The sequence below is a fragment of the Bubalus bubalis genome, chromosome 22 (assembly GCF_019923935.1).
Source record: "Bubalus bubalis isolate 160015118507 breed Murrah chromosome 22, NDDB_SH_1, whole genome shotgun sequence".
Lineage (NCBI taxonomy): Eukaryota > Metazoa > Chordata > Mammalia > Artiodactyla > Bovidae > Bubalus > Bubalus bubalis.
Genome location: NC_059178.1, coordinates 20,482,120 through 20,509,881, shown reverse-complemented (window position 1 = coordinate 20,509,881; position 27,762 = coordinate 20,482,120). Strand labels below are relative to the sequence as shown.

The 27,762-nt window shown below is 42.4% G+C and overlaps 1 protein-coding gene across 2 annotated transcripts; it reads left to right on the top strand.

The window, feature by feature from the left end:
• Window positions 1–1,759: 1,759 nt before the first annotated feature.
• On the top strand, window positions 1,760–22,142 carry TWSG1 (twisted gastrulation BMP signaling modulator 1). Of its 2 annotated transcripts, none has more exons than XM_025273659.3 (5): window positions 1,760–2,011; window positions 3,476–3,632; window positions 13,889–13,988; window positions 17,284–17,550; window positions 19,031–22,142. In XM_025273659.3, exons 2-5 carry the CDS (start codon window positions 3,510–3,512, stop codon window positions 19,210–19,212), a joined length of 672 nt encoding a protein of 223 aa, XP_025129444.1. In that variant the 5' UTR covers window positions 1,760–2,011; window positions 3,476–3,509; the 3' UTR covers window positions 19,213–22,142. The 2 variants fall into 2 exon arrangements, with proteins under 2 accessions (XP_025129444.1, XP_025129445.1); XM_025273660.3 differs by lacking the exon at window positions 1,760–2,011 and adding an exon at window positions 2,818–2,836.
• Window positions 22,143–27,762: the final 5,620 nt, after the last annotated feature.

The following is a 27,762-nucleotide window of genomic DNA, read 5'->3' as shown; positions in this document are numbered from 1 at the left end:
CATATCTGAGGTTATTAATATTTCTCCCAGAAATCTTGATTCCAGCTTGTGCTTCATCCAGCCCTGCTTTTTGCATGATGTACTCTGCATATGAGTTAAATAAGCAGGGTGACAATATACAACCTTGATGTACTCCTTTCCCAATTTGGAACCAGTCTGTTGTTCTATGTCCAGTTCTAACTGTTGCTTCTTGACCCACATACAGATTTCTTAGGAGGCAAGTAAGGTGGTCTGGTTTTCCCATTTGTTGAAGAATTTTCCACAATTTGTTGTGATCCACACAGTCAAAAGCTTTGGTGTAGTCTCTCCCACTGATGCTGCTGCTGCTGCTGCTACTGCTGCTAAGTCGCTTCAGTCATGTCTGACTCTGTGCGACCCCATAGACAGCAGCCTACCAGGCTCCCCGTCCCTGGGATTCTCCAGGCAAGAACACTGGAGTGGGTTGCCATTTCCTTCTCCAGTGCATGAAAGTGAAAAGTGAAAGTGAAGTCACTCAGTCGTGTCCGACTCCTAGCGACCCCATGGACTGCAGCCTACCAGGCTCCTCCGTCCATGGGATTTTCCAGGCAAGAGCACTGGAGTGGGTTGCCATTGCTGTCTCCAGTCTATCCCACTAGGGGATTGTAAATAGAAAAATATGGGAGACCCCTGTAATTTAATGGTTACTCAAGAAAGCAGGTTTGCTTAACCACAAAACCAAGCAGGCGTGCTTAGCAACAAAACCATGCAACAAAAGCATGGGACATGACCCCCAAGCAATAAAACACTGGTGGAATGAGCCCCACATCCTCCCCAATGAGCTCAGTAAGTTAATGACCCCTCAGACATGCTCTCTGCACACACAAAAAAGTAATTTGTGGACCTAGCTTGACAAAACTCCCAAGTCCAATCCGAAGGAGAAACTGATGGAAGCATGATGTCTACTCAAGAAAGATAAAGAAGTTCTTCTCCCTCTCCCCACTTTTCCTTTGATTATAAAACTATGGCCTAGGGATGTGACACCCCTTTGCCCACTCTTTTGTAAGCCTTACAAGCATCCTAGTCTAATAAAACACTTCTTATTTATCACTTTGCCTCTTCGCTGAATGCTTCTGTGAAGAGAGGTAAATGATTGTGTACTGGAGCCCTTTAGAGCCCCGGAACGACGCCAAACGGTTTCACTCTTCTCTGGCCAAGCACCCTCTGGACCAACATCACGGGGCCCCCTGCCCTCTTCCAGGGCTGAGCACAGGGCCAGGGGCCCTCCAAGGGTGCAGCATCCAGTGCTCTGAAGGCTCTACTCTTGGAGACCCTTATTCAGTAGGTGAGGGCAGACCCCAGAAGCCTGCGGTTTTTATAAATCCTCCCTCTGACGTCAACCTTGGGCTCAGGTGTCAGCTGCACTGGGTACCGGCGAGTTGCCTCGATGAGTTGGGCATCCCCAAAACCAGGCGGAGACCAGCTCCCTCCCAGGATGGCCGTGAGGACTCGAGGAGCTCGTGCACATCACGTCCCAGCTCTGGGACCAGGACAAGTCGAGCCTGGAGCAAGAAGAGCCGGACAGCAGTGTCTGTGGGAAGAAGCAGCTGCCGGGCAGGGGCCGGAGATGCTAACAGGGAAGAGGGAGAAAGGACAGAGCGCGTGGGCCGGGCCGGTGTACCCGGTCGGGGGTGTGGCCTATGGTGGGCGGAGCCCTAGCGGGGCGGGACCCCAGGCGCGCTGGGGCCGCGGGCGGGGGCGGGGCCTAGTCGGGGGGCGGAGTCGGGCCGCGCACTGACAGGAGCGCGGGGGTAGTGAGAGACGCCTCCTGGCGGGAGCTGGCGGCTGCCCAGGCGGGAGCCGAGGGGGCGGAGGGAAGCGGGGTGCGGGGGTGAGGCGGCGACTCGCGGGTCTCTGCCTCTTTCGGTGCAGAGGTTTGCGGGCGCCGCGCGGAGGACGGCGTGGAGGCGCGGCCTGCCTCCCTCCACAGCCCGCGGCGCGCCCGCTCGGCCAACCCGTGGGGAACTGGGGCCCGGCGAGCTCGCTGCGCACGGTGAGCGGCGGGGGGCGGGCGGGGGCGCTGCTCAGGGTCTGGAGGCCGCGGCTGGGCCGGCGCGGCGGGAGGAGACGGGGCCCGCGCGGCCTGGGCGGCCTGCGGGGGACAAGACGGGCCGGGCGCGGGGCGTCGCTCCAATCGCGGGCCTCCAGGGCCGCTGTCAGCGCCGCCAGCGGGGCCGCGGCGCTTTGTTCCCGGGGCCCCGGAGGCAGCCGCCCCCGGCTAAGGAGCCGGCTACCTGCCTCTTGACGCCTCGTTCACCTGGACGCCCGCTAGAGGCGGCTCGGGGAGGGGCGCGGGGACAGCCGTGAGGTGGGGAAATACCCACTGTTCAGTGGTTGGGGCTGATAACTAGTTCAGGAAGCTTCCATTTTCCTACGCCTTCTTGGGCCGCCACGAGTACGGGCCGGCGGCTCCGGGTTCAGTGCGGCGGGCGGTGGGTCCGACGGTCCTGGAGGGGCCCCGCCTTGGCCCCGTCCCCGGGCTTTCTCGTCCAAAACCGAGCCGCCCGGGCACAGAGCCCCGGTTCTCTTTCTACCTTCTGTGGTTTTGCTTTATTGTTCTTCCTCACACTAAGGATAAAGGTTTACAGTGATCTGAAAGGCCCATAAATGTACCTTTTATCCGTCTCACCTCACCTATTTATTTCATTGATTCCATTTTGAGTGTGTGTTTTAAACCCTAGGAAGTTTTATTTTCTCCTTTTTGAAAATTTAATGACCGTGTTGGTTGTTTTTACCACCGTCAGAATTTGTGCTGGTCTTTCTCGTTTTGGACTGTAACATCTTTTTCAGTAACTTTGAAGAATCTCTGATAGCTAAGGTAAAGAAGTAAAAGAATATCGTCACATTTTGATAAATCAGAGTTCTTAATGCAGTCAATAATTTACTCTTCCCTTTGTTAATCGCTAAAGTATGTCAGGAACTGCCCACTCCTTCCGTTGAGCTGCTTCATTCTAGCTAATTATGTTAGACAAAATGAGGTAGTAATAAGTAACGACTAGAATAATTTGCATTTTAAAATTTTATTTTAATTGTGGAAATTAAAATATCATTAAATGTTTTTAAAAATTTATAGTGCAATATTAATAGTTTTTTGGGTTTTTTGGCTGGCTTTAAGTTGAATAGTAGGCCTGAAACTAAAGCTGAATAGTAACGGTGTAGTATTGAAACTACTTATTTGCTTTAACTTTCACAGTCACCATTTCTGGGTACTCTGAGGAATTTCAGAATTCTATACATTTGAAGATGGCTAACAAGATGTTACTATATAAAGTTGTAACTTTTTTTTTAGTGTATAAGTAATCTTTTGTTGAGAATAATCTTTATAAATGATCACTCAGAAGTCCTAACACAAACAACAAGTCTTGGTTTACTTACTTGTTTTGCATTTTTGTATTTGTTTTTACCTTAGTACTTGCCTTTGAATTAAAGTTTTTTGTTTGTTTTTTTGTTTGTTTAGCTTCCTGGGAGTTACTGATTGTCTTTGAAGAATCATGAAGTCACCCTCTGTTGTTATGCTTACTCTCACCATTCTGGTGTTCCTAACATGGGTCCCTATGTCACTGAGTTGTAACAAAGCACTCTGTGCCAGTGATGTGAGCAAATGCCTCATTCAGGTAGGACTAAGAATACTCTTTTTACTACTATTAAAATTTATTGTATAGCAGATACAGAATGCAAATACACAGAGAGTGTCTATGTAATACAGTGTAAGAACCGTAACACTAGTCTGGGGTTTTGCCCCCATACTTCACAAGCAAACTCAGACTCAAGGAGTTCAGTACAGGAAATAATATCCAGCTTTGTAAACAGGCCGTTACAAGGTGATGAGCTATCTATTCAGGTGAATTAAAGGGTTCTGTTGTACAATCTAGTTTACATAGCAAAGAGGCTCACTTACTATATTTAGAAAAAAAAATTTAGCTAGTCAAATCATAGACAGACTGTTCTCTAAATATAATGTACTAATTGTCTGTTCTGTGTAACAAGTTACCCCAAACAGAGTAGCTTAATGCAGTAAACATTTATTATTTACACAGTTCCTGAGGGTTGGGAACCTAGGAGCAGCTGAGCTGGGTGGTTTGGGGTCAGGGTTTCTCAAGGTCGCAAGTGTGGGGAGAATCTGCTTTCAAAATACTTGACAGTGATCTCTCTCTGCCGTCAAGGCAAGCTTTTCTGAAGAGAAAAGTGGGGTTAAGCGATTGGCTTAGTTCATAGAGCTAATAAGTGACTGTGGAACGTGGCCTATGTCTGAACACGAAGGCTATGGCCTTTCCATATGCATACTGATTATTACTGTCCATAAAGTTGGGTTAATTAGTGGTGAACTTCACGTCTTATATAGCTGTTCTCCCTTTTCCCATCCTGTTAGACCGTCAGCAGTCTTGTGTCTGTATTAATTAGCCTCTGTTCTAGCTGTTGGCTAAGAAATTCAGTGCACTGCTGAAACTATGTATATTTGAATTCTGTATGAAGTATGGCTGAGACAACTCTTGCCTGTACTCCTGATATGAGAGCGCTTGTGCATATGTACTAGAAGTGATCATGAGTTTTGTAGATGAGAGGTATTCTGTGCTGATTTGTGACATTTTGGTGCTCATTAATAGTTAACATTCTGGGAAGCCTGGCCTTTCTGTGAGTGTGGTTACCACCATCTCATACTCCACGTACCCTCACTTTGCATTTTAAACCAAAACTTTTAACTAGAGAGGCTGGTTGGTTGGTTGTTAATTTTTTTTTTTTTTTAACTCTGGATGTTTTTAAATAGAAGAGAGAAGAGTATAATGAACAACAGTAACCGTCAGCAGTTACAGCAGTCACTAACCCAGGGCTTCGCTTGCCTCATCTCTGTTCCCCTGCACTGTTAGGGTTCCCATCTCTGTTAGTGTCAAGCAGACCCCTGACATTATTTTATCAAATTCTAATGTCTGTCTCTGAAAGATAAGAACTCTTGAACACAGCTATCAGCAATTTAAAAATTAACAATAATTATTTAATATCATATAGTTTTATACCTGGAAGTTTTGATTTGACACACTGGCTTAATGGTGGCTGAAAATTTTGTAGTCTTCTCGTGAAGTCCAGCTTTATGCTGTGGTCATAGGGGAATCCGTGCCACTTCCCATATTGTTTCAATGTAGCTTCATTATTCTATTCACATACTATTAGAAATAGTCTCATAATAATTGCTATATTCATGTTTAGGTGGAAATCTACTTAAATCTCAAATTATTTTTTGACTCTCCAAGACTATGATTTCCATTATTCAGCTAATTAAAAATTGGATTTTATTTAAAGACCTTGCTTGGTAAGGCAGTATTTAAAGAAGAAAGCTTTTGGTTACTGTCAATAAACACTCTTAAAAGTTTTTGTTTTGTGATTTAATTTAAAAAATCTGTAATACAAAATGCTTCCAAACGTAGGTTAAAAAAAAATGTGTAAAAACTGGAAAATCAGGTGCAGCTTCTCCTATTAAATGGTGATTCTGGTAAACTCATTGGAAGAACGTAGGACTCTTTAAAAAAAAAAACAAACAAACATGGTTTCACTCATGTGAGCATTTCTGATTCCTGTTCCTTCAGAGCCAGGAATCATCTACTCCTTTTCTGGAACAGTGGAGATCGCCCTTGGTAGTACGTAGTGGCAGAGTGTGTAAGGTTAAAATGATAGAGGCCTTGAGTATTGAGGATTTTCTTAAAACCCTTTCAATTGAATTTTAAAATTTTAGCAATAACTTATTTTCTGCTTGGTAATTTTTCATATTAACACTTTTACTTGTATCGAATATGCCATTTTCTCAGATATCTCTGAGAATTACTAGAAGTTTTATTGATGGAGATGGAGATATGTCTCTCCCCTTCCCCCAGCCCATTCTGTTACCTAGGTTTCTTTTTCTTCCAAGATAATTTTTTTCTTTCAATATATATTTATTTCATGCAGGAGGCTTTCCTCAAATGTACAATATTCCTTTGATGTCTTTTATAGTTAAGAATGAAGCATAAAAGCCTGATTGGCCAGACTGTTTGTGGCAGAGCTGGCATACGTAGACTGGAGGGTATCGCTTGAGGGTCAGAGAAGTTCTCGATGCTGGATCTGCTCAGAGGCTGATCATTTTCCTGAAGTGAAGTTTTTGGTTTGTTTGTTTTGAATGGCTGATGTTTGTGCTGTGTTTGGGGTGGTAGTTGATTGGTAGATACCTGGCTCTTGTCTTTTTTGCCCTTGTGTGGAGGGTAGTCTGACTGGTCAGGTAGAAACTTGAACTTTAATGGCCTCTTCTGTTCCTCTTCTCTTCACTTGAAGAATAGATTGGCTATTGACCTTTCACGTGTTAAGAATTGTCAGCTTGGGGTCTTTGGGCCTCGTAAATGCTTCTCTTAAAGGGGATCCCCAGAATTATATTCAAATTTGCATATGTACAGCTTTCTAAGAAAAGAGTCCCTAGCATTCAGGAGGTTCTTAGAGTGGTTGATGGCCCTGAGAAGGTGAGGAAATCCTGGGGCTTTGTTTGTCATCACACATACTGAGTTATTAAAATTCCACATTTCCACTCAACATAGATCAAGGCATGTTGACATTTTAGATGGCAATGATAGCTTTTCTCCTTAAACTTGCAGAAAAACATGCACAGAAACAGAGATGGGAGATAAGAACTTTAAGGAAGGCCATGCTGTAGAAGAAACTTCCCTCCTAAGAGGGCATTTAGCTTTGCTTTTTGTTCTTTTGGTTTGGTTTGAACAACATCTGTAGTGTTGAAATGATGTACTGTGAGGATAAGTTAGAACATTTGTTTATGTTTGAGCCCTCGGCAACTCATGAAATAACTAAATATAAAACATTTTCCCTGGAAGCTCAGAGTTGTGTAAATGTGTTTTACCAACACAGTCATTCCTACCCCTCCTACAAGTTGCTGCGTAGAAGGGTGGTCCCTGTATAAGTATTTATTTTGTGCTGACAGGAAAGAAATCTAATTTTAACATCAGGAAAGCAATATTGTCATCTTGGTGTATTCCTTTGCTCATATAACGGGTGGTTGAGCTGTCCTCTTTTAGGGGAAAAATGGTAATACAAGATTTTGCTTTTAACAAAATCTTTCCTGTTTTTTTCTTCTGCCTCTTTGAAAAGAATACTTAAAATTTGGATCAATATTATACTTCTACCGCAGAAATCTCCAGACCCTGTTTGTATTAAGAACTGAAAAACCCCTTATTGACTTGTATTTTTAGCTAATATTTATGGTCATATTTAGGATGAGATAAACATTATATTTCATGAAGCTATTCAAACTTGGGTTCAGAGATCACTGATGCATTCTTTTAGCACTTTGCCAGTTGTCTGAATATTTATTTTGCACTTTTATGAACTAAATCAACAGTCTGGTTTTTTTTAATTCTAAAAAGTGATTTAACTACTCAATAAATCTTAGATTATCTGAAATAAGTTGAAATTTCAAAGTAGTTTCTCACTAATAATTCTAGCTTTTTTAAATGTATTTCAAGTTAAAATTGTAAATAGTTCAGGTATCTTCAGGGTTTTCTTAATCACAGTAAACTAGAAAATTAACTTTCTCTCCCTTGTGCCTTAACCAGTGCTAATTAAATTCCATGTTAGTTTTTTGCTACAGTTATTTTGCTTTATTACTAGATTAGTAATATTTGGTGTATAATATGCAGTGTTTTTTCTTTCCTTTTATGAACATTACTATGTTTTCCCTCTTTTTTTCCTACTTCTCTGTCTTTAAAGGTTGTGACTCTGACTTATTTTTGTCCTGTTTTGCTTCAGGGAACGCCTCCTGAAAATCTTTGAAATTAATATCCAGAAATAATAAGTCAGACCTAATGTAATTTAAGGGAAGAATAAGTCATTGTTTCCCTTCAAAGCAAAGTTGCAGGGACTTCCCTGGCAGTCCAGTGGTTAAGACTTCGTGCTTTCCTACATGCTGCATGGTGGGGCGAAAAAAAAACACCCCAAAGATGAGGATTTTATCAGGACACTTGGAAGTTTTTAAATGTAATGTTCATAGGGAGAATAGTAAAATAACTCCCCATTTACCCATCACTCAACTTCAGCAGTGGTCAGCACTGCTCCACCTCCTCCCACTTCACCTCATCTGGATGATTTTAAAGAAATGCTTTGGGGTACTTCTGAAGTAGGATTAAAGTTTTGTTATGAGATTTATATAAGAAATGGGTGTAATTTAATGTATTTTGGTAGTTCATGTATATACATGAACTTGTATGTTGATCTGTTTAACCAAAAGGATAAATTCTGTTTTCGTAATGTTAGTAGTATTTCACTTAAGTTTATATTATTTTCAAGGCAAAAGTTTGCCAGTTAGAATTTAAACATGTTGATAAGATTTGGGTTAGCTATTTCTGTCCCAAGTTTGAAAGTCTGTCTGATGTCCTCCTTAAAGAGTATTCGTATGTCAAAACAGATTTGTTGTAACTAACATAATTATAATTATGTTTATTCTTTCGAATAAAGGTTAGTTATTTGAAGGTGTGTTGTTTATATTTGGTTTTTAAACACGCGTTTGACCTAAGTCAGGGTGAAAACTGTGTCACCACAGGTACAGGCTGCCGCCGTGTCGGTTACTGGTGTTCTCACAGCGTTCATTCTCATAATTACCTTTGTTCTTACATTCCTGGGGGTTTTAAGTCATGATATTACAAATAGTTACGGTTTGTTCAGTTTAATATTTCAGGACCTCAGCTTATGTTTTTGAGTGTCTTTTTTTTTTGTACTATATGCAATTAAACTGTATCTTAAGAAGTCCTACTACCTAAATTTAAATTTATTTGCCTTGATAAAAATATTGTGTTCTCAAAGGGACGCCACAAAACACATAGAAGAAGAAAAAGGAAAGGAAGCAATTTATAGTCCTGTTTAGAATCTAAATACTGACTACTCTTAATATTTGATACAGTCCTTTTTATTCTATGTTTAGGTGATTTTTAACCCTTAAATATAGAATAAAGGTTGTTGTATATCAATACAACTTTCATATTCTGCATTTTTCACCAGCATTGTTTTATGTTTCTTTGTTTTTTAAAAAATATATGTTAGAGGAATTTAGTTTGAAATTAAAATAGAGAAATGTATTTTTAGAACTATCTTCTGCATTACTTTTTTTAATACCAGTTTATGTTTATATAATGCTTTATACTTTTCAGGTCAGATTTGTTTAATAAATTTATGGGCCTCAGTGTACTGTACTGGTCCTTCAAAGATGAGATGAGATATTCCTTAGTCTCCCAAAGCTTTTGGGGGCTAAGATTGGTCACATATGCTCATGTAACCACTATAGCAGTTGAGATAGGAAATGTTTTCATCACCCTTAAAAGTCCCTTCGTGCCCAGGGAGTCAAGACTAACCTCCTCCCCATCCTCAGTACCTTCCCAGCACTGGATGATTTTTGTTCCTGTAATTTCACCTTTTCCAGAATGTCTGCTAACAGGATCGTACAGTGTGTTCCCTTTTGTGCCTATTGGCTTCTTTCAGTTAGCAGAATGCTTCTGAGATTGACCGCGCAGCTGTGTGTGTGTCAGGGAGTCCTTTCGTGGTCTTGCTGAGTGATGTTCTGTTGTGTGAATTTCTTCATCCGTTCACTCGCTGATTGACATGGATTGTTTCTAGTTTGGGGTGGTGATGAATGAAGTTATTTACTTTCATGGATAGGTCTTTGTGTGGATGTATGTTTTCATTTCTCTCGTGTAAATACCTAGGAGTGGGACTGCTGGATCACAAAGCATCTGAGAAACTGAGACTTGGTGTGACATGCTGCCTTTTGCGGGCTAGGACTTGAATCCAGACCCTGTAAATGCAAGTCGTTTGCTGTCCACTAGACTCTAATGCTGTTTCCAGTGATGATATTTCCCTGTTTTAACAATGGTGCTAACAAATCTCAGATTTTGGCAACAGTTAAAGAGTGGAGATATCTACCAGCGAATTTACATCAGAATATAAATAAAAATTTCCCTCAAGTGACCAGTTTCTATCTCTGACCTGGAAGTATGGAAGTTTATAAAACGAACTCTTTCATAAAGAGTTTATAAAATGAAACTGTAAGTCTTGGCTTAGTCTTAGATGAATAATGCCCCCCATTTTATTTTGCATAGAGGATTAAGATCTCACCAGCACCTTAGTCATACAGAGAATAAGATTTTCCACTAAAGATTAAATAATCATATGAAATCTGTCTTTTGGCATGAAAAAATTGAAATTCTTTGTAATATTCAAGATTTTCACTGATATTAACATAGTAAAAATACATTTTAAATTAGACTTGTCCCACTACTTTTCATCCTGCCATGTTTTCATTTCATAGAGGCTTTTGAAGCAGATTTCCAAATTATCTCTAAATATTCGTGCTGGTCAATGTAGGATAGCTGAAACGTATAAATTTCTGTTTTCTATTTAGTATAAGGTTTCAGTTTTTTCCACTGTAAATGTATTGAACCGTGTGATGACCATGCATCAAGAACCCCTAACGTGGTACTTTGCACAGAGGTGGAGATGCATGTCCCCTGGCTCTGGCTCGCAGAGGCCTTGAGGCTGGAGCAGCCCTGAGGCAGAAGGACACTGGAGGCTTGGTTGGGTTGCTGACCCGCCCCCTCCAGCCTTTCATCTGGACCAGGAGCAGCACCCACACTTTCCCTGAGACTTGCAGACCAGGGAGGCAGTGATGTGATCATTAACTGGCTGAAGCAAAAACAGAATTAGGTATTAAATCCCAACTCACTGGTTTTGCAGCTCATGCCAATGATACTTATTTTACCTTTACAAACAATGATTAAACTTGGGCAGTAGCACTTGTTGTATTCAAGTACTGAGAGTGAAAGATATAATAGTGCCTTTGATTAAGCAACCTGAAGGGTTAGCTAAGTTTAATTATGGGCTTGTTCTAAGAAAGTAATAACTATAATTACTGAAATGCTAAATTAATGAGAAGCTTTATATTATTATTTATATTAATAAGCTTTATGTTTTAAAAGCAGGAATAGCGATCCAGAACCGGGGTCAGATCTCAGCCACTTACTAATTGAATGATGTACAAATTCATAACATTATATAAAAATAGAGATAATAACTTGATAAGGGCTTTATGAGCTTTAACATAATGCATACAAAACTCTTAGCACAGTGCCTATTTATGTTACATAAAACCCACTTAGGAATTCTGGGGGAGGCAGTGGCGGGATAAAAGTGGAGGCAATAGGTCAGGCTTTCTTTCCAGCTCTGTGGACGTCCAGTTTGGTTGGGATCCTACATTCAGCCTACAGAGTGGTGCCCAGGGTTGGTCACGGGGAGTTTAGTGAACTAGTAAACAACCAGTCCACACAGAAATCCCACATCTCAGCACAACTGGCTCTCTGGTTAAGATAGTGACTTTGAAGTAAAAGTGATGTAGAAGATAATAATCTTTCTGAAGCTGGTACTGGAACATGGACAGGCTGTGAAAGGGGTGAAGAATTTCAGAAGAAAAGGGAACTTTGTGCACTGTTGATGGGAATGTAAATTGGTGTAGCCACTGTTGAGAACATTTTGAAGGTTCCTCAAAAAATTAAAAGTAGAACCATCGCACATCACATGATCTACCAGTTCCACATCTGGGGATATATTTGAAGGAAGCAAAAACCCAACTCCAAGAGGTATCTGCACCCCCATGTTCATAGCAGCATTACATACAACTGCCAAGATAGGGAAACAACCTCAGTTTCCACTGATGAATAAATGGATAAACAAGTTGTGGTGTGTGTGTGTATTTGCATATATTTGTATACATATATATGAATACACACACACACACACACACATATGTGGAATATTATGCAGCCATAAAAAATGAGGAAATCCTACCATTTGCAACAACATGGATGGACCTTAAAGGCATTGTGCTAAGTGAAATAAGTGCAAAAAAAAAACCCCAACAAACTCATAGAAAAGGAGGTCGTATTTGTGGTTACCAGAAGTGGGTTCACTGGGAGGGGAAATTGGAGGAAGATCAAAAGGTACCAACTTGCAGTTGTAAGTAAGTCTTAGGGCTGTAATGTCCCACGTGGCGACTGTAGTTACTGCTGCTATATGACGTACAGGAAAGCTGTTAAGAGAGTAGATCCTGAGAGTTTTCATCGTAAAGAGAAATCTTTTTTTTTTTTTTCATTTTATCTATATGAGATGATGGATGTTAGCTAAACCTACTGCAGGGATCATTTCACAATAAATGTAAATCAAACCATCATGCTGTACACCTTAAATGTGAAAGTTTAATGTGTGTCAGTGTTAATTACAGTGAGTGATGTATGTCAGTTACCTCTCACCAAAACTGGAAATATCATCTTGCAAAAAAGTATGTCATATAAGAATGATGGATTGACTCTAATGGTCTAGAAACATAGTAAGATTAATAGGGATGAATATTGTGCTATGTTTATATATGTATATTATATATATATATAAAATGTCACCAACTGGAGAAAGCCAAGTAAGCCATGTGTTCACGGAGTTTCCCTTAGGTTGGGTTTGTTTAGCAGTGGCTCTGGTGGCCAGAGGAGGGGTAGCTGCTGCTGCTGCTAAGTCTCTTCAGTTGTGTCCAACTCTGTGTGACCCCATAGATGGCAGCCCACCAGGCTCCGCCGTCCCTGGGATTCTCCAGGCAAGAGCACTGGAGTGGGTTGCCATTTCCTTCTCTAATGCATGAAAGTGAAAAGTGAAAGTGAAGTTGCTCAGTCGTATCCAACTTTTAGTGAGCCCATGGACTGCAGCCTACCAGGCTCCTCCATCCATGGGATTTTCCAGGCAAGAGTACTGGAGTGAGGTGCCATTGCCTTCTCCAGAGGAGGGGTAGAGGAGAGGCTAAAGGAATTACCTTGAAGCTTCATGTACAAAGCAAGCTGCGTTAATTAGTTTCCTGCAGTAGCAAACCATCCCAAAGCTTTGTGACTTGAAACAATAACCATTTATTTTGCTTTTCTTTCTATGGATCAGCAGCTTGGGCCTTTATCAGCTGAGTAGGTTTTCTGGGCTTATTCTTGTGGCTCTTGTCAGCTGCTGGTTGATTGGAGGATGGCTGAGCAGGGGTGGCTTTGGATGGACTGACTTGTCCATGTGGCCCTCTCTGGGGCTTCACATGGCAGCTGGGCAAAATTCTAAGAGAAGGAGAGGAAACATCCCAGGTCTATTCAGGCCCACACTCAGAACTGACACTAAATCACTTCCACCAAATTCTGTTGATCAGAGCAAGTTTCAAGATGACTTCCATTCAAGAGGTCTGGAAATAGACCCTTGTCTCTTGATCAGAGGAGCTGCAAAGAGGGTGACATGGGGAGGGGAAGGATTGCTGCCCATTTTGTAAACAGTCAGCCACGCCAGGCATGCTTAGATCAATGAAAATAGCTGTTAAAAGATGCTGTTATTTACACTTTACGTATTGAGGAGCCACAGCTCCCACTACAAGTCAACTGGCCATGCATTTGACAGTGAATCTAATAGCTGGAAAGTGGATTCTGTTCTTGTACTGAGTGTGTTGCATTCATATGGGAGATGAAGTTATAGGTTATGAAGTAAAATCTCTTTATTTTGTTTCAAAATAAGATAAAAGGATCCAAAATGCATTCATTGAATGTGTCCAAAAGAAAATCTAAATCTCCTGAGATCTAAGTAGTACTTGAATCTAATTCCAAGTCTGAATATCTACTTTGTAGATATTTATTTCCTACAAATAGTTAATGATGTTAAATTAAAAAAAAATAATGTGCCAAGAGTAAATTACTATAAATGCAGTTATTATGGAGTGCTTTTTTGCTGCAAACAAGTAGCAGTTTTAAATGTAGTTATTTGGAATTTTAAGTCTGAAAGTCTGCTTCATTTCTAGGAGCTCTGCCAGTGCCGCCCTGGAGAAGGAAACTGCTCCTGCTGTAAGGAGTGCATGCTGTGTCTTGGGACCCTCTGGGATGAGTGCTGTGACTGTGTTGGTAAGTTGATGTTATGTTTCTTAATATTTCCTATCACAGAATCCTTGACTTTAAGAGACTTTAAATAGTATAAATGTATTTTATGTGCATAGACTAGGGTGTGTATAAGATATTGTAGGTGTATAGAACATCATTGCATTTGCTTGTATCGAATAGTATTTACATATATATGTGTTTGTATTTTTATAGAAAAGGTGTGGGAAGAATGTGAAATAAGAGTGGAGGAACAAGTGGAAGTTTTTTTTTTACCCTTTATTTTTAATTTTTGTACTGTTTATACATATATATATATTTTTAAGTCATGCAAATTTTATTTTACTTTTAAAATTTATTTATTATTTTAAATGAGATAGGTCAGGAATAGGTGCCTGGGGGCCAGGGGTGGGGGTGGGTCAGTCTTGGCAGAGAGCAGAGTTGTTTGTTGGTTCTTCTTTTGGCTACACTGTGCGGCATGCAGGATCTTACTTGCCCGATCAGGGATCAAACCTGTGGCCCCTGCAGTAGAAGTGGAGAGTCCTAACCACTGAATTGCCAGGGAATTCCACTGGCTTTCATTTTTAATTTCCAAGTGCCCTCTTCTGATTGTCCTTGTAAGGGGGCATGCAGTTCTTGTTTTATAGATAAAATAGGTCTTCTGCTCCTGAATCTTCCCAGAGTTCCATGGTGACATGGGCCTGAGGGAGACTGTAGCGGAGACATTCAGCTCTTGGACTCCCAAATAGGAGTTCATGTTTCAGTGTCTTGTTCTCTTTTGCGCTGTACTGAGTTGAGACAGCCGCAGCCAATGTGCCTTCTCCTGCCCCTATATCTCAGAATCTAAGATAGTACCTGGTACAGTATCTGGCACACAGAAGGCATGCCAGTGTTTTGTGACTGTCAAATAAATGAGTTCTTACTGCATTGTCCTCCCAAAATGGACAGTTTATTCTCTGCCCTTGATGGGTGTAGTTTTGTGAGTGAGTGTTTGATGTTAACTGAAATAAAAGAAGTTTGAATTGTTTTCGAGCATTAAATATAAGTTAATTTAGTATGTGTAATGAAAGCAAAAAAGAGACAGTGGTATTAACCCCTGATAAACATGGAGAAGGCAATGGCACCCCACTCCAGTACTCTCGCCTAGAAAATCCCACGGACGGAGGAGCCTGGTAGGCTGCAGTTCATGGGGTCGCTAAGAGTCAGACACGACTGAGCAACTTCACTTTCACTTTTCACTTTCATGCATTGGAGAAGGACATGGCAACCCACTCCAGTGTTTCTTACCTGGAGAATCCCAGGGACAGGTGAGCCTGGTGGGCTGCCGTCTATGGGGTCGCACAGAGTCAGACATGACTGAAGCGACTTAGCAGCAGCAGCAGCAAACACATAAAAGCATTTATCATAAACATGGAGGCCATATACACGAATGTACTTTTATCATTACCTAAAATACTGTGTGAGTGAGAGTGTGTGTGTATGTGAGAGTGTGTGTGTGAGAGAAAGAGGTTGTGTGTGTGTGAGAGAGGGAGTGTGTGTCTTTTAACCATCACACAATAGTGCCATTAGGCTTTTTCTAGGAAGAGTTCTTCCACTGAGAAAGATTAATTATACATGTTCATATCTCTACAATTTTAGAAGTAACTGGTGTGCTTCTTAGCTAGTTGCCCCGTCCAAAATATTATTTACCTTTAAGGATTTAATGACTGGTTTTCAACTTTGAGTTAATTCATTACATAACTTCATCTCTCATTTTAACTTCAGCTGCTGTTTCTAGCATAAGGTTTAGATATTCCAGTTCTTTTTGTGCAGCAGTGCTCTCCTCCTTGTAGGCAGCTCTCCTCCAAGTTGGGCTCCCTTGGTGTCCTTTGGAGACCTATGGCTGCACCTCCCTTCTAAGTGGAAACACGTCCCATACTTTCTGTGGGTGGGGTCCAGACTTCTGAGGGGACCCAGATTAGAGGGCAGGCAGGCTTCCTGTCCCGTCTCCTACTGTGGACTTGAACCATGCACTTTGTCCGGCAAGCTTTCTCCTCCAACTCCTTGTGTAAGAGCATCTGTTCCTCTTTTCTTATTTTCTCTTAAGAGGAACTGCCATAGCTTATTTCATCTTTGCTGTTCAACGTGCTCCTCAGATGCTGTGGTGTTTAATCCTGGATCTCTACCCACAGGCTTTGTTTTGGGTATGTGTATGTTTGTTTTGTTTTTACTTTTCCAAATATACACAGAAATAGAGAGCACGGTGAACTGCTGTTTAATGGTCCCCAGTGCCATCAGCCACACCTGCTCCCCCATCGTCTGTCTGTGTGTCTGTCCCCGCCTTGTTTGTTTGGACTGTTAGAAAGTAAATACTTAGTTTTACTGTACCTCCAAACTGCTTTAGTTATCCATCTGAAGAAAGACTGAGCTTCCTGACATAACATGGTATCGGTGCCACAGCAGCGTGTTTCTCGGCACTTCTCCATGTGGGACCCCCAGCCCTGCTCAGGCTGCCCTAGTTGCCTAAGGGCTGTTTACTGTTGTTTAGTCAAAGCAAGATCCATCAGAGTCCACTTAGTATATTCCATTGTTATGTTTCTTCAGTTTCTTTTGTTCTAAAAAAGTTCCACGTCCCCTCATCACCTTTTAAAATTCCATTGACTTGATGAAGGCACTAGAGAGTTCTGGTGGAAAATATGCCACCTTCTGGGTCTGACTGAGAGCTTCTTGTGGTTATTTAACTTGTTGCTCTGTCCTCTATATTTCCTATAGACTGGAAGACTAAAAGAAATAACTTTCCCTTCTCCTCCATTTTTAAATTCATTTATTTATAATATAAAGACCCATAGATCCCTATTTTATTCATAGAGTGGTAATCCATTATTGTCAGTATTTATTTTAATGTTAAAATTGTCAGTTTGGCCAATGGGAGCCTTTTCAGGTTGCTTCCCGTGTCTTTTGGCATGTCCATCATTCATTAATCACTTCCTTACTTTCTGGCACAGAAAGGTGTCCCAGGGTCATTTTGGACATTCCCTAACCCACCCCTGGAGTCACTCTTTTCCCCAAGGAGCTTTGTTCCTCTTAGCCAAGTATAGGTATTTAGAACACAAGATCTGGGCCCTTGGTGTACTCAATGTTACTAGGGTGTCATTGCCTCTAGCCGTCTTAGCCAAAAAGCTAGGAAAGTGTCTGTGTACAATGTTAGAAGGCACCTGACTACAATTTTGCAGCTTGGGTTTCAAGTTACTACCTAATAATATCTCAACGACATTTCAATCGGTGAGAAAAAGAAATTTTATTCTCTTTGCCTTCCTTCCCATCTCCCTACCCCCACTGCCAGGTATGTGTAATCCTCGAAACTATAGTGACACGCCACCAACTTCGAAGAGCACAGTGGAGGAGCTTCACGAGCCCATCCCTTCCCTCTTCCGAGCGCTCACAGAAGGAGACACCCAGCTGAACTGGAACATTGTCTCCTTCCCTGTTGCAGAAGAGCTCTCACATCACGAGAACCTGGTTTCATTTTTAGAAACCGTGAACCAACCCCACCACCAGAACGTGTCTGTTCCCAGTAACAACGTTCACGCTCCATATTCTAGTGACAAAGGTAACTGCCAAGGTCGACTTTTTCTCTCTTGCCCCCCTTGCTTTCTGTGTGGTCTGTGAAGCCTGTTTTAACCTTTTAGAGCAGCTTTTTGGTTTTGAGTATGTATAGTGTTAAGTGAGTTATGGATTTTAATAACCCCATCCCTGAGTAAACAAGGAGTTGTTCTCACAACTCCTTCAGACTCTCAGTGATAAAGGCTACACTGAAAAATAGATAACCTGGTTCTAATTTTATTTGCATTAGGCTTTCATTGTTATTTTCATGAGACAGCAACAGGGTTGCTTACCTTATGCAGAGCTGTTCATCATCAGGTAACATCCAGAGCGTCCTAGGAGCCCAGGTTTCTGTAATAACATTGATGTCATGAATGATGCCAGGCCATCAGCTCAGTTTCATAATGAGCCAGCTGGTATTACAGACACCTGATTTCCAGGTGTAGCCTGAGCCCAGCCACTGCTCTGCAAGTGAGTGTTGTTGGTCAGCAGGGAAACTGAATGAGAGAGTGACGTGTAAGATTCAGAGAAGCGTGTTTAGGAACATGTCTTAGTGAGCAAAGTCACACCTGAACTTTGGAATGTAAGAGGGATGTAACTTTCATAAAGTCTGTGATGTTTCCAAATATAACTCTCCACACAGGTCCACTGTGGAAGGATAAGACAGGTTTGAGTATTACAGTTGTTTCTTAAAATTTGAGATGCGTTATGCACAAGCAGTATAATTTGTGCTTTTTTGTTTGCCTTTCTTGTTGTGCTCGCCATTACAAGCCTACCTGTCTGAAGTAGTATGAACTTCAGCCCTCAATAGTAAAAGCAGATCAGGTTTTGTTAATAAAGAGTAAGAATCCGCAATTCCTCTCAGGTTAAAGTGCTTTATAAGACAAATTCTGGGTCTTGGGAAACTTCAGAAATGTACGAATGTCTTACTACCACTTTCCCATTATTGGAATACAGATAATCAACATGCTAGATGTTAAATAATTCATAAGTTTTTCTCAAAGATTATTCGAATTCATGAACTAATAATAAGCACGAAGCTAATTACTAGAGACACCAACCAGGGTAATTTCTAATAACCAATGCTGAGTTGTGCCACACTGCTAACCACACTGCATCCTTTGAATTTCTTAAGTTTATTTTATTGTAAATTTTCAGTATAAATTTAGAACAGTATTTCCCAAACTTGTTTTAGCTGGAGGATCCTCTCCTTATTGGAGGTGCCCGGTGATCTCCTTCCAGGTCAAAGTGAAATTTGAGGAAGCGGTAAAGGAAGCCCTCTGTGTCTGAGCTGGAGCAGGAGACTCCCTTCTCGATGTGATTAACAGATGTGTTCTTTTCCCCACACCTCACCCACCGTCCTGGGCAGGCTCACAGCAAGAGAGCTTAGATAAATAACTTGTTAGTAGTGTTCAGCTAGGTGTTAAAGCATTTCCTGCTTTTCCTGCTCATTGCTCTGAAACCTTACTTAATCTTTGGTTTTTCAGAACACATGTGTACTGTGGTTTACTTTGATGACTGCATGTCCATACATCAGTGTAAAATATCCTGTGAGTCCATGGGTGCTTCCAAGTATCGCTGGTTCCACAATGCCTGCTGCGAGTGCATTGGTCCAGAGTGTATCGACTATGGTAGCAAAACTGTCAAATGTATGAACTGCATGTTTTAAGGAAGGAGAAGATGTACAGACAGAAGCAGTTTCGTCAGAGGGATGATATGGAAAGCTATTCAGTGATGTCTACTGGTTGCATCCAAATGCAGCAGGTTGAGAAAATGTAGAGTTTGGACCGAGTTACTTTTAAAGTCTGACAAATCGAGGATTATGCTGACTTCCAATTCTGACTGCTCTTCCTGCCTGCTGCTGGCGGGAGCCCTTTCTTCTAAACACCTACAGCCTTGGTCATGTGAGGAGCAAGTGCACAGAGAATGCCTGCAGAGAGGAGAGGCTTCTAACACAAAGCCTCTTGTCATTTTCTGCCACATTCCAGAAGCCTCTTGTGTCAAAGGTTTAGAGCATGTTAATGAGTTATGATTTCTTCATTGTACCACTCCTAGGACACTGAGTTTTTAGAGTTGTTTGCCATTTTCCACTGTGCCTGGTATTATTTACCCGTTCTGTGCATAGGGTAGATATTCATATAGATCATTCTGAGATCTCACCAAAAGATCACCATAAAATTGTATTTTACAATGTAGAACTCTCTGGTTCTGGCTCAGTCCTGCACTCCACATATGACAAAGCTGTAGGGAGAGTCTTTCCTCCTCCAACCCAGGCCCAGAGTGCTGGTGTGGGTCATATGAAGCATCTTTACAAGAATTGCCTGTCATACCTGAGGCTTTGTGAAGAGAACGGCTCGGTACACAGGAAGAGAGAGCTTTCTCTGACTTAAGGTACCAGCGTAAAGAGCTCCAGGAATGGGAAACTACTGCCACCTGGACTCCAGGAACACAGCGCCCCTTGTATGGAGATGGCAGTGCTGTGCTTGCTGGATGGGGGAATGAGCCCGCTCAGGCTTAGTGCCACGTCCTCCAGTGGACGGGTGGTCAGAGGGGACAGATCAGAGAATCCAGGTATGAATGGGGAGGGTTGAAAATGCCTGGATTCTAATAGAAACAAACTTAAAACTATTTACATTCATTATTTTGTTATTTTGTAACCTTTCCTTTAGGTTTGTATCTGAATCAAGTGTTCTCCTTAAACATAGGAAATCACACACTAGGAGGTTAAGATTATGAATTGCTGCCTGCCCCCCCCCCAACCCCCAGATATTTCTGTTCAAGATGACATTAACTCTAAATACACTACAGAACATTGTGTCAATGAAGATAAGCTTAAATAGTATGTGCCCTTCTTGGTAATAAAATCTTGATCTTCAAGGGTGAAACTGAAATGTACATGTTTATGTTCAGAGACTCGTAGCTTTACAAAATTATTAATTTCTCAAATAGTATATATTTGAATTATAAATAACTTTCTAGGAATACCTCTTTGTATATCTAAATATTTTAGTATATAAAAATAGATAATGCTTTTTGTATTCATTATCTGAACAGTAGTTACAAGATCATATGTGATATTATGATTAATTTTCATAAAATATAAAGACTTGATACCTTTTCTCTCTTTCAGATAACTCTAATGAACACTCAAGGTACTTTAGCCTTTTAAAAAATTGAAATTTAGGGGCCTCCCTGGTGGTCCGGGGGTTAAGACTTCGCCTTCCAGTGCTGGGGGCGCAGGTTCTATCCACAGGGAGCTAAGATCCCACATGTCTCAAGACCAAAACATAAAGCAGCAGCATCTGGTAACAGATTCAATAAAGAGTTTAAAAATGGTCTACATCAAAAAAAAAAATTAAAAAAAAAAAGTTGAAATTTAGCTCATAGATGTATTTTTCAGATGAGAAAACATTTGGATGTCTTCTTTTACCTAGAATGCCTCTGTTTACAAGTGCCTTGAAAACAAACATTAGCTCCCTTTCTTCACTAATAACTATAAAACCGAAGTTTTTCTTGAACTTAAGAGAGAAAATTTTAAAGAAATCTGCAGCCAGCTGCTTCATTTCCACTTTACTGTTTTTCAGAGTCACTTATACTAAGGAATAGAGGAATGCTTTTGTGTTTATTGACAACATGCTTAATTTTCCATAAATATGTCAGCAAGCTTTTTTTAAACTGCATTTATCTTCCTTTTTTGGTTTTCATTATTAAACTCTAAAATATAATATCACTTATTGGAAGAATAATTTCTTGAACCATGTTGTGTTTTAACTGATTTTTCTTATCACTATTTCTCCCAATAGAAATTATCCCTAAATATAATGGTAAGTTTTACATTCAAATTTACTTAACTTTTTGACTTATGAAGGAGTTAAAAGAAAGCATTCACCTAAACAATTCCGTTTCCAGTTCTGTAATGTATTTCAGGTTTTGAACAATAGTTTTCCAAATTAAAAGTATAGCGTTTGGGAAACTGATAGCTCTATACCATCTATTATCATTCTAAGCACAATTCACTTCTATATTGAAGCTCTGGTTTAAAAAAAAATCAAAAGTCATTTTGTTACCTTTTTTATAACTTGATCCAAAAAAATTAAATCTTAAACCAGTAGGTGTTCTAAAAGTCATATATAAAAGTTTCTGTCCTTTAGTAAGACATGTCTGTGCTTTTCTGCCCCTCCATAACATCTAATTACTACTAAGACTGTGCTCACAGCAGTAGTACCAAATCCAATGATAATCCAAGTGCAGGGAGATACATAGATGCTGTAAAAGAGTCATTCATTTAGAAATATGATTTCTAAAGTTTCAGAAAGCAAAATTGATAAAATGTTAGGATATTTGAATAACTTTATTAATAGAATAGCATCACAATAGAGAAAAGAAACCAAGGCTTCTGGAAAATGAGGTAAATGTAAAAAGCCACATATTAAAGTTTTGTTTTTAATGAAATCTTCATTGAAGATGTTTAAAATCTATTCTTTCCCAAGAGTTTATGTTTTTTGGATTTTACGTGATCTATGACATATAAAATTATGTATTTTTTCCTTTGGTTGTCCCTATGAACAAAAAAGTATTTTAATAAAAAATTGAAATGAGTGTGCAGTGTTCTTTGTTAATGTCGACGTGGCAAAGCAGAATAAGTTTGCTATTTCTGGCTGGTGCAGTTATTGTTTAAGGGGTCAGCTGAGACATGTCGCCCTCTCTCTGGATGTCCCCACAGATCTGTTGAAACAAAGGCTTTTTCACAAGTTTGCTGTCTGCTTTTTCATGGGCTTTACTCCAACATGGGAAAACCTTGGAAATGAAATACATACATTCTCCTTGCCCTGCGGGCCTTGTGAAGCCACACAGCCTCACGTGAACTTCCAAGGGTTGGTCAGTTGGTCAGCAGGAGCACTGGGAACGCCGAGGGTAGAGGCCTACCTATCAGCCCCACCCTGACTCAACAGGCAGGGCTGCTGGAGCTGAGTGCCCTAGGCTTCTCGTGCAGTGAGGTCAGGGCTGTTCCCAGACTCTGCGTTGTGACAGCCCGCTGGAGAGGAAAGGTCCAGGGGACAGGCTGTCCTTGCCCGCCTGCTTGACGTCAGGGGTGACGGACCTGAGGGGTAGAATCAATTTCAGGAAAGGTTATTCATTTGATCCAGAAAGCTGTTCTTTTGCTGATGGTGTCCAAGGCCAGCAGTCGTGAGGAGCTGACGTAGCGGGGGTTGGAGTCAGGAGGGGGACCTCTGAATTTGAGAAGTTGATGGGGCGGACCCCAGGCAGCAGGCTTCTATCGAAGACCCATCAGCTCCAGGCCACAGTGCCCACAGACAAGTCTGCAGCTGCTGGTTAGGAGTTGCGGCTCTTGAGTTCTTCGAGGTTTTTCCTAACCTCCAAAAAATAAATTCACGTCTTTTTATTTTGAAGTCATGCTGGCAGGATGGAGGCAGCTACAGCTCTGCCATCTGGCTTCTGAAATGAGAGCTCGAAGAGCAGAGATGAGGAGAGAAGGGCCCCCAGTCCTCTTGGTGCTGCTGGGACTGATGGAGGAAGCTGGAGAGTGCAGAGACTCTACCTGAAGGTAGCCTCCCTCCCCCACCCCACCCCCATTCAGACATGGTCACCCCTGCAGTGTCTTGATGGTTCCTGCCCCTGGAGCTCACTGCTTCACACTGAAGCCAGGGCAAGCCTCCGAAACTGTCTGTGTGGTCATCAGCACCTAATCCTAGCCTCAGTTCCAGGCGGAGAGCCAGGCCTCAGTGCTCCTGTGCCCCAGAGGGTTGAGGTGCCCAGGAGGAATCAGGCAGGCAGACTTCCTGCTTTTGTTTCCCAGAAGCCTCACCTGCCCCTGGGGATGCTGCTGAGGGGAGGGGAGAGAGCGCAGAGCAGGCTGCAGAAGGGGTCTGGGCCTCGCCAACCTTGGGGCCTCTGCAGGCCCTGGACAAGGCTGGAGCTCTAAGAGGGCTGCCAGCTCATGCAGAGGGCCGGGCTCCTGAGCCTGCAGATGCCTCTTTCTGGAGATTTCAGCCCTCATTGTTCAGGGCTCCCCACACTGGCCCCAGGGCTCTGTGAGACACAGGGCAGGTGACAGCCTCTCGGGCTGACGTTGGTTGCCACGGAACTCAGGGTCAGACTTGATTTAAAGAAGTAAGGAAAGGAGACATGAGGTGCCCCTGGGTCTATGGCCGTAACTCCCTAGCCCCACAGCCTGTAGCCTCAGCAACCTCGTCGCTCAAACCACCTCTCTCTGTCCACCCCTGCTGGCTCTGCCCCCAGCCCAGCAGCTTCACTCCACCCTTGGGTTTTGCAGGAGTTGTTTCCTCAGCCACTTGTGCTGTTTGTGCAGATTTTGGTTCCTTGTTCTGACTCAGACCTCAGCTGAGGCCTCTCCACCTCTGTTTCTAAAGCAGCAACCCCTCCCCGTGACCCCCCTCCAGTTCCATTGTTTTAATAGGCAGTGACAGTGCCGCCCACCCCCCCGCCAAAGTATCTACCAGTCAGTCTCTTGTTACTCATCTCTTCTCACCCGGCATTCAGAGCCCATGAAGAAGGGGCCTTGTTTTTCTGTTCTGTGGTTGCCTTAAACACAGTACCCTGCGCCCTGGTGGTTGGCCCTGACTGGGTTATGGATGAATGAACTCAGCAGATCCTATCAGATGTCCGCTTAAAACAGTGGCTCTGCAACAGCCTCAGATAAAGACCCAGCTCCTCAGCAGGCCTCTCAGGCCCCCAGTCTGATCCCACTCACCCCGCCAGGCTCGCCTCATGCCTCTTCATCTCACCATCAAACAACAGAAAATCTGCATTAAAATGTTTTCACACCTCCAGTTTTTCATTTGAGGTCTGGCAATTAATATTTTTTATTTGCCTGCTAAGTCGCTTCAGTCGTGTCTGACTCTGTGAGACCCCATAGACAGCAGCCCACCAGGCTCCCCCGTCCCCAGGATTCTCCAGGCAAGAATACTGGAGTGGGTTGCCATTTCCTTCCCCAATGCACGCGTGCAGGCTAAGTCACTTCAGTCGACTCTGTGCGACCCTATGGACAGCAGCCAACCAGGCTCCTCTGTCCATGGGACTCTCCGGGCAAGAATACTGGAATGGGTTGCCATTTCCTTCTCCTTTATTTGCTTAACATAGTAAAAATTCTTACTAATATAATTTAGTAAATCAGTCAAGAAATAGTACTTTAGCCAAAGTACGAAAAGAACTTGTCTGAAAGCCAGTTTGACTCTCAAGCACGAGACATTTTCTGAGGATTAAAAAAAAAAATGTGCTTTGAGTTTCAATAAAGGACATTCTAAACATTAATCAACAAGGATTTACTCCTCCACTGCTACATCTGTTATTTTAAGCTCATTCATAATTCACAAGAGGATAATGCAGTAATAATTTGTTATAATCTTTAATTTTATACTTTAGTAGGTGCTAACTCTGGGGCTTTCCTGGTGGCTTAGATGGTAAAAAACCTGCCTGCAATGCAGGAGACCTGGGTTCAATCCCTAGGTCAAGAAGATCCCCTGGAGAAGGAAATGGCAACCCAGTCTAGTATTCCTGCCTGAGAAATCCCATGGACAGAGAAACCTGGCGAGCTATAGTCCATGAAGTCACAAAGAGCTGGACATGACTTAGCAACTAAACACCCACCACAACCAGGTGGCTGACTCTTGGCAGCCAAAACATTCAAGAACTTACTTAGAGCCTATACTTGGGCCACAGGGAACTCAGGAAATACTTACTAATATTTCTACACTCTCCATGTTGAGTACAAACACCTGTGTTGAGTATTCCTTCCATCTGCCAAGTCAGATCCTGTATTCCCTGCCTTTGGACAGAGTTTGGGGTCATGTTCTATAGTTTTTGTAACGCTTTTGGCTTTGCACTTGTTTAAGTGGCTTTTCCCCCTGGATTGTTGCTGAGATTTTCTTCCAGGTACTGCTAGTAGGTTCCTCAAGTTTGGGGGGTTTTTTAAGAAAATAAATTGGAGTATTGATAATTAAACTTTTGAAACATGCCTATGGGCATTTGGGGAATAAAGCAAGTACTGGTGGAATTGATGTCTGTACTGATCTGGGCTACAGATCTCACTGACAGGAAGTGGTGGCATTTCTGAGTGTCTTTACTCTTAGGGCCCCTCAGCATACGTATGAGTTGGACAGACAAGGGGGCGGCCAGTCAGTGAGGCGCAGGCATACCACAGGTGTTTGTAGTAGGTTTTGCCTAAAGGAGCATTCCGATGCGTTTGATTCCAGTGGTTACATCTAGTCCCATTTCCACTCACATTATCCTTTTGGATCAGGAGAGCTGGGTTGCTGGGAATATTTTCAGGGGGCTGCCAACTGAGGAACCCTAAAACGTATGGTATTCTACAATGTTCACATTCGCTTGTACACGTGAAATACCTGGAAGGATTCACAGGATGAAAACCTTGGCTGCCTCCGAGCAGGCGAACGTGAGGCTGAAGGGCAGGATGGAAAGGGACCGACCCTTTTACTCCCTGAACTCTGAGCCACGAGCATGTGTTGCCTCTTCAGAAATGCATACCTAAAACTAAAATTTTCAAAAAGACACTAGCAGAATTTTTCCATAAAATATTTTTCCTTAAAAAAATCTATTCTGTCGCCCAGCAAAAACTGAGTCCCTCTCAATGACTAGCTACCTGATTTCTAATAAAGATGCCAACAACATATGACAAGGACAAAATTTTCTTTGTCAGCAGGAGTCTTGATAGTAACTGAAAACCCCCCAAACTGTTGATCTAGTCACCTTTTTGACAGACCAATGACATATATTCATTTCTCAAATTCTAATAAATAGTTTCCAAACGGGATCTAAGATTCGAGCAATAAAATTTTAGGACAGATAGTCCTATGGTCTGTGTTTTTTCTTACCTGGGATTTACTTCATTATCCTTATAAAGGACTTTAAGAATATAAAGTCAGTATTCATTTAAACAGCCACATCTCAACTTCCTTAAACTAATCAGAATAAACAAAAACCTCGTCAAGAAACTCCAAACCTTGATTTTTAAAATCCCATGAGAATGATCTTTAAGAAGAATGTACTTTGATCAAGTAAAGCATGCTGACCTAGGGCTCGCCTCTGCTGCTACGTCGACCGACCGGCTGTGGAACTGCCGCCTTCATGGCTGTACTACATCCCCTTCCCTCCCGCCCAGCAGCGGGGCCTCCGTGACATTCTTGAGCCGGAGTGTCCTTGTCCATGCCTGTTTTCTAAAGAGCCCAGCAACTTTGGCAGCTCCAGTACTCTTGCCTGGAAAATCCCATGGACGAAGGAGCCTGGTAGGCTGCAGTCCATGGGGTCGCTAAGAGTCGGATATGACTGAGTGACTTCACTTTCACTTTTCACTTTTCATGCATTGGAGAAGGAAATGGCACCCCACTCCAGTGTTCTTGCCTGGAGAATCCCAGGGACGGGGGAGCCTGGTGGGCTGCCGTCTATAGGGTCACACAGAGTCGGACACAACTGAAGTGACTTAGCAGCAGCAGCAGCAGCAGTGCCCTGGGGGGAGGAGGAAGCAGAGCCGTGTCATTGTTCCAAGGTGATTGCTAGTTTATTAAAACAAACCTTTGTCTCCCAGAGTGTTTAAAACCCTCCTTTTATGCATCCTCTGAGCCAGGGACCTTCTGACCTGAGTACAGACACAAAGAGCTCCTTCCACAAGGGCCCAGAGCACAGACTCAAGGAATCCCTGGGCTGTGGCAGGGCGCCAGGCAGGCTCCTCTCCAAGCTCCAGAAGTGGACCTGACCCCTTTAAAGAACACATACTCACTGATCAGGAATCTTGAGTGATGTTCAGGAGGTGCAGGTGTTCGGCGACTCTGGAGACGGTATTTAAACAGCAAGGCCCCGGCCTTCCCACAGCCCAGAGGTGTGGGCTTTTGCGGCCCGTCCTCCAGCACTCAGGTCTCCTAACAGCCACGGCTTTGTGAACAAGACTCTCCCATTCTTTTTCTCTCTTTGATTTCTAGATAAAAAGAAAAGCAAACATCCACTGAACATAGGGCAAAGGAGAAAACTATTTACTGCTTGGTTCTCCTGATAGTAATGGATTCACAGAATGGATTTGGGATGGGGGAGGGAATGATTAAATTATTTTTTGAATTCAGATGTTTCTCCTGGGAAATGGGGACAGACGGGTCTGGGGCTCTTCCGGATGCTTCCAATCCACACTGAGCACAGAGCAAGACAGCAGCGGGAAGCTAGCCTCGCTCCA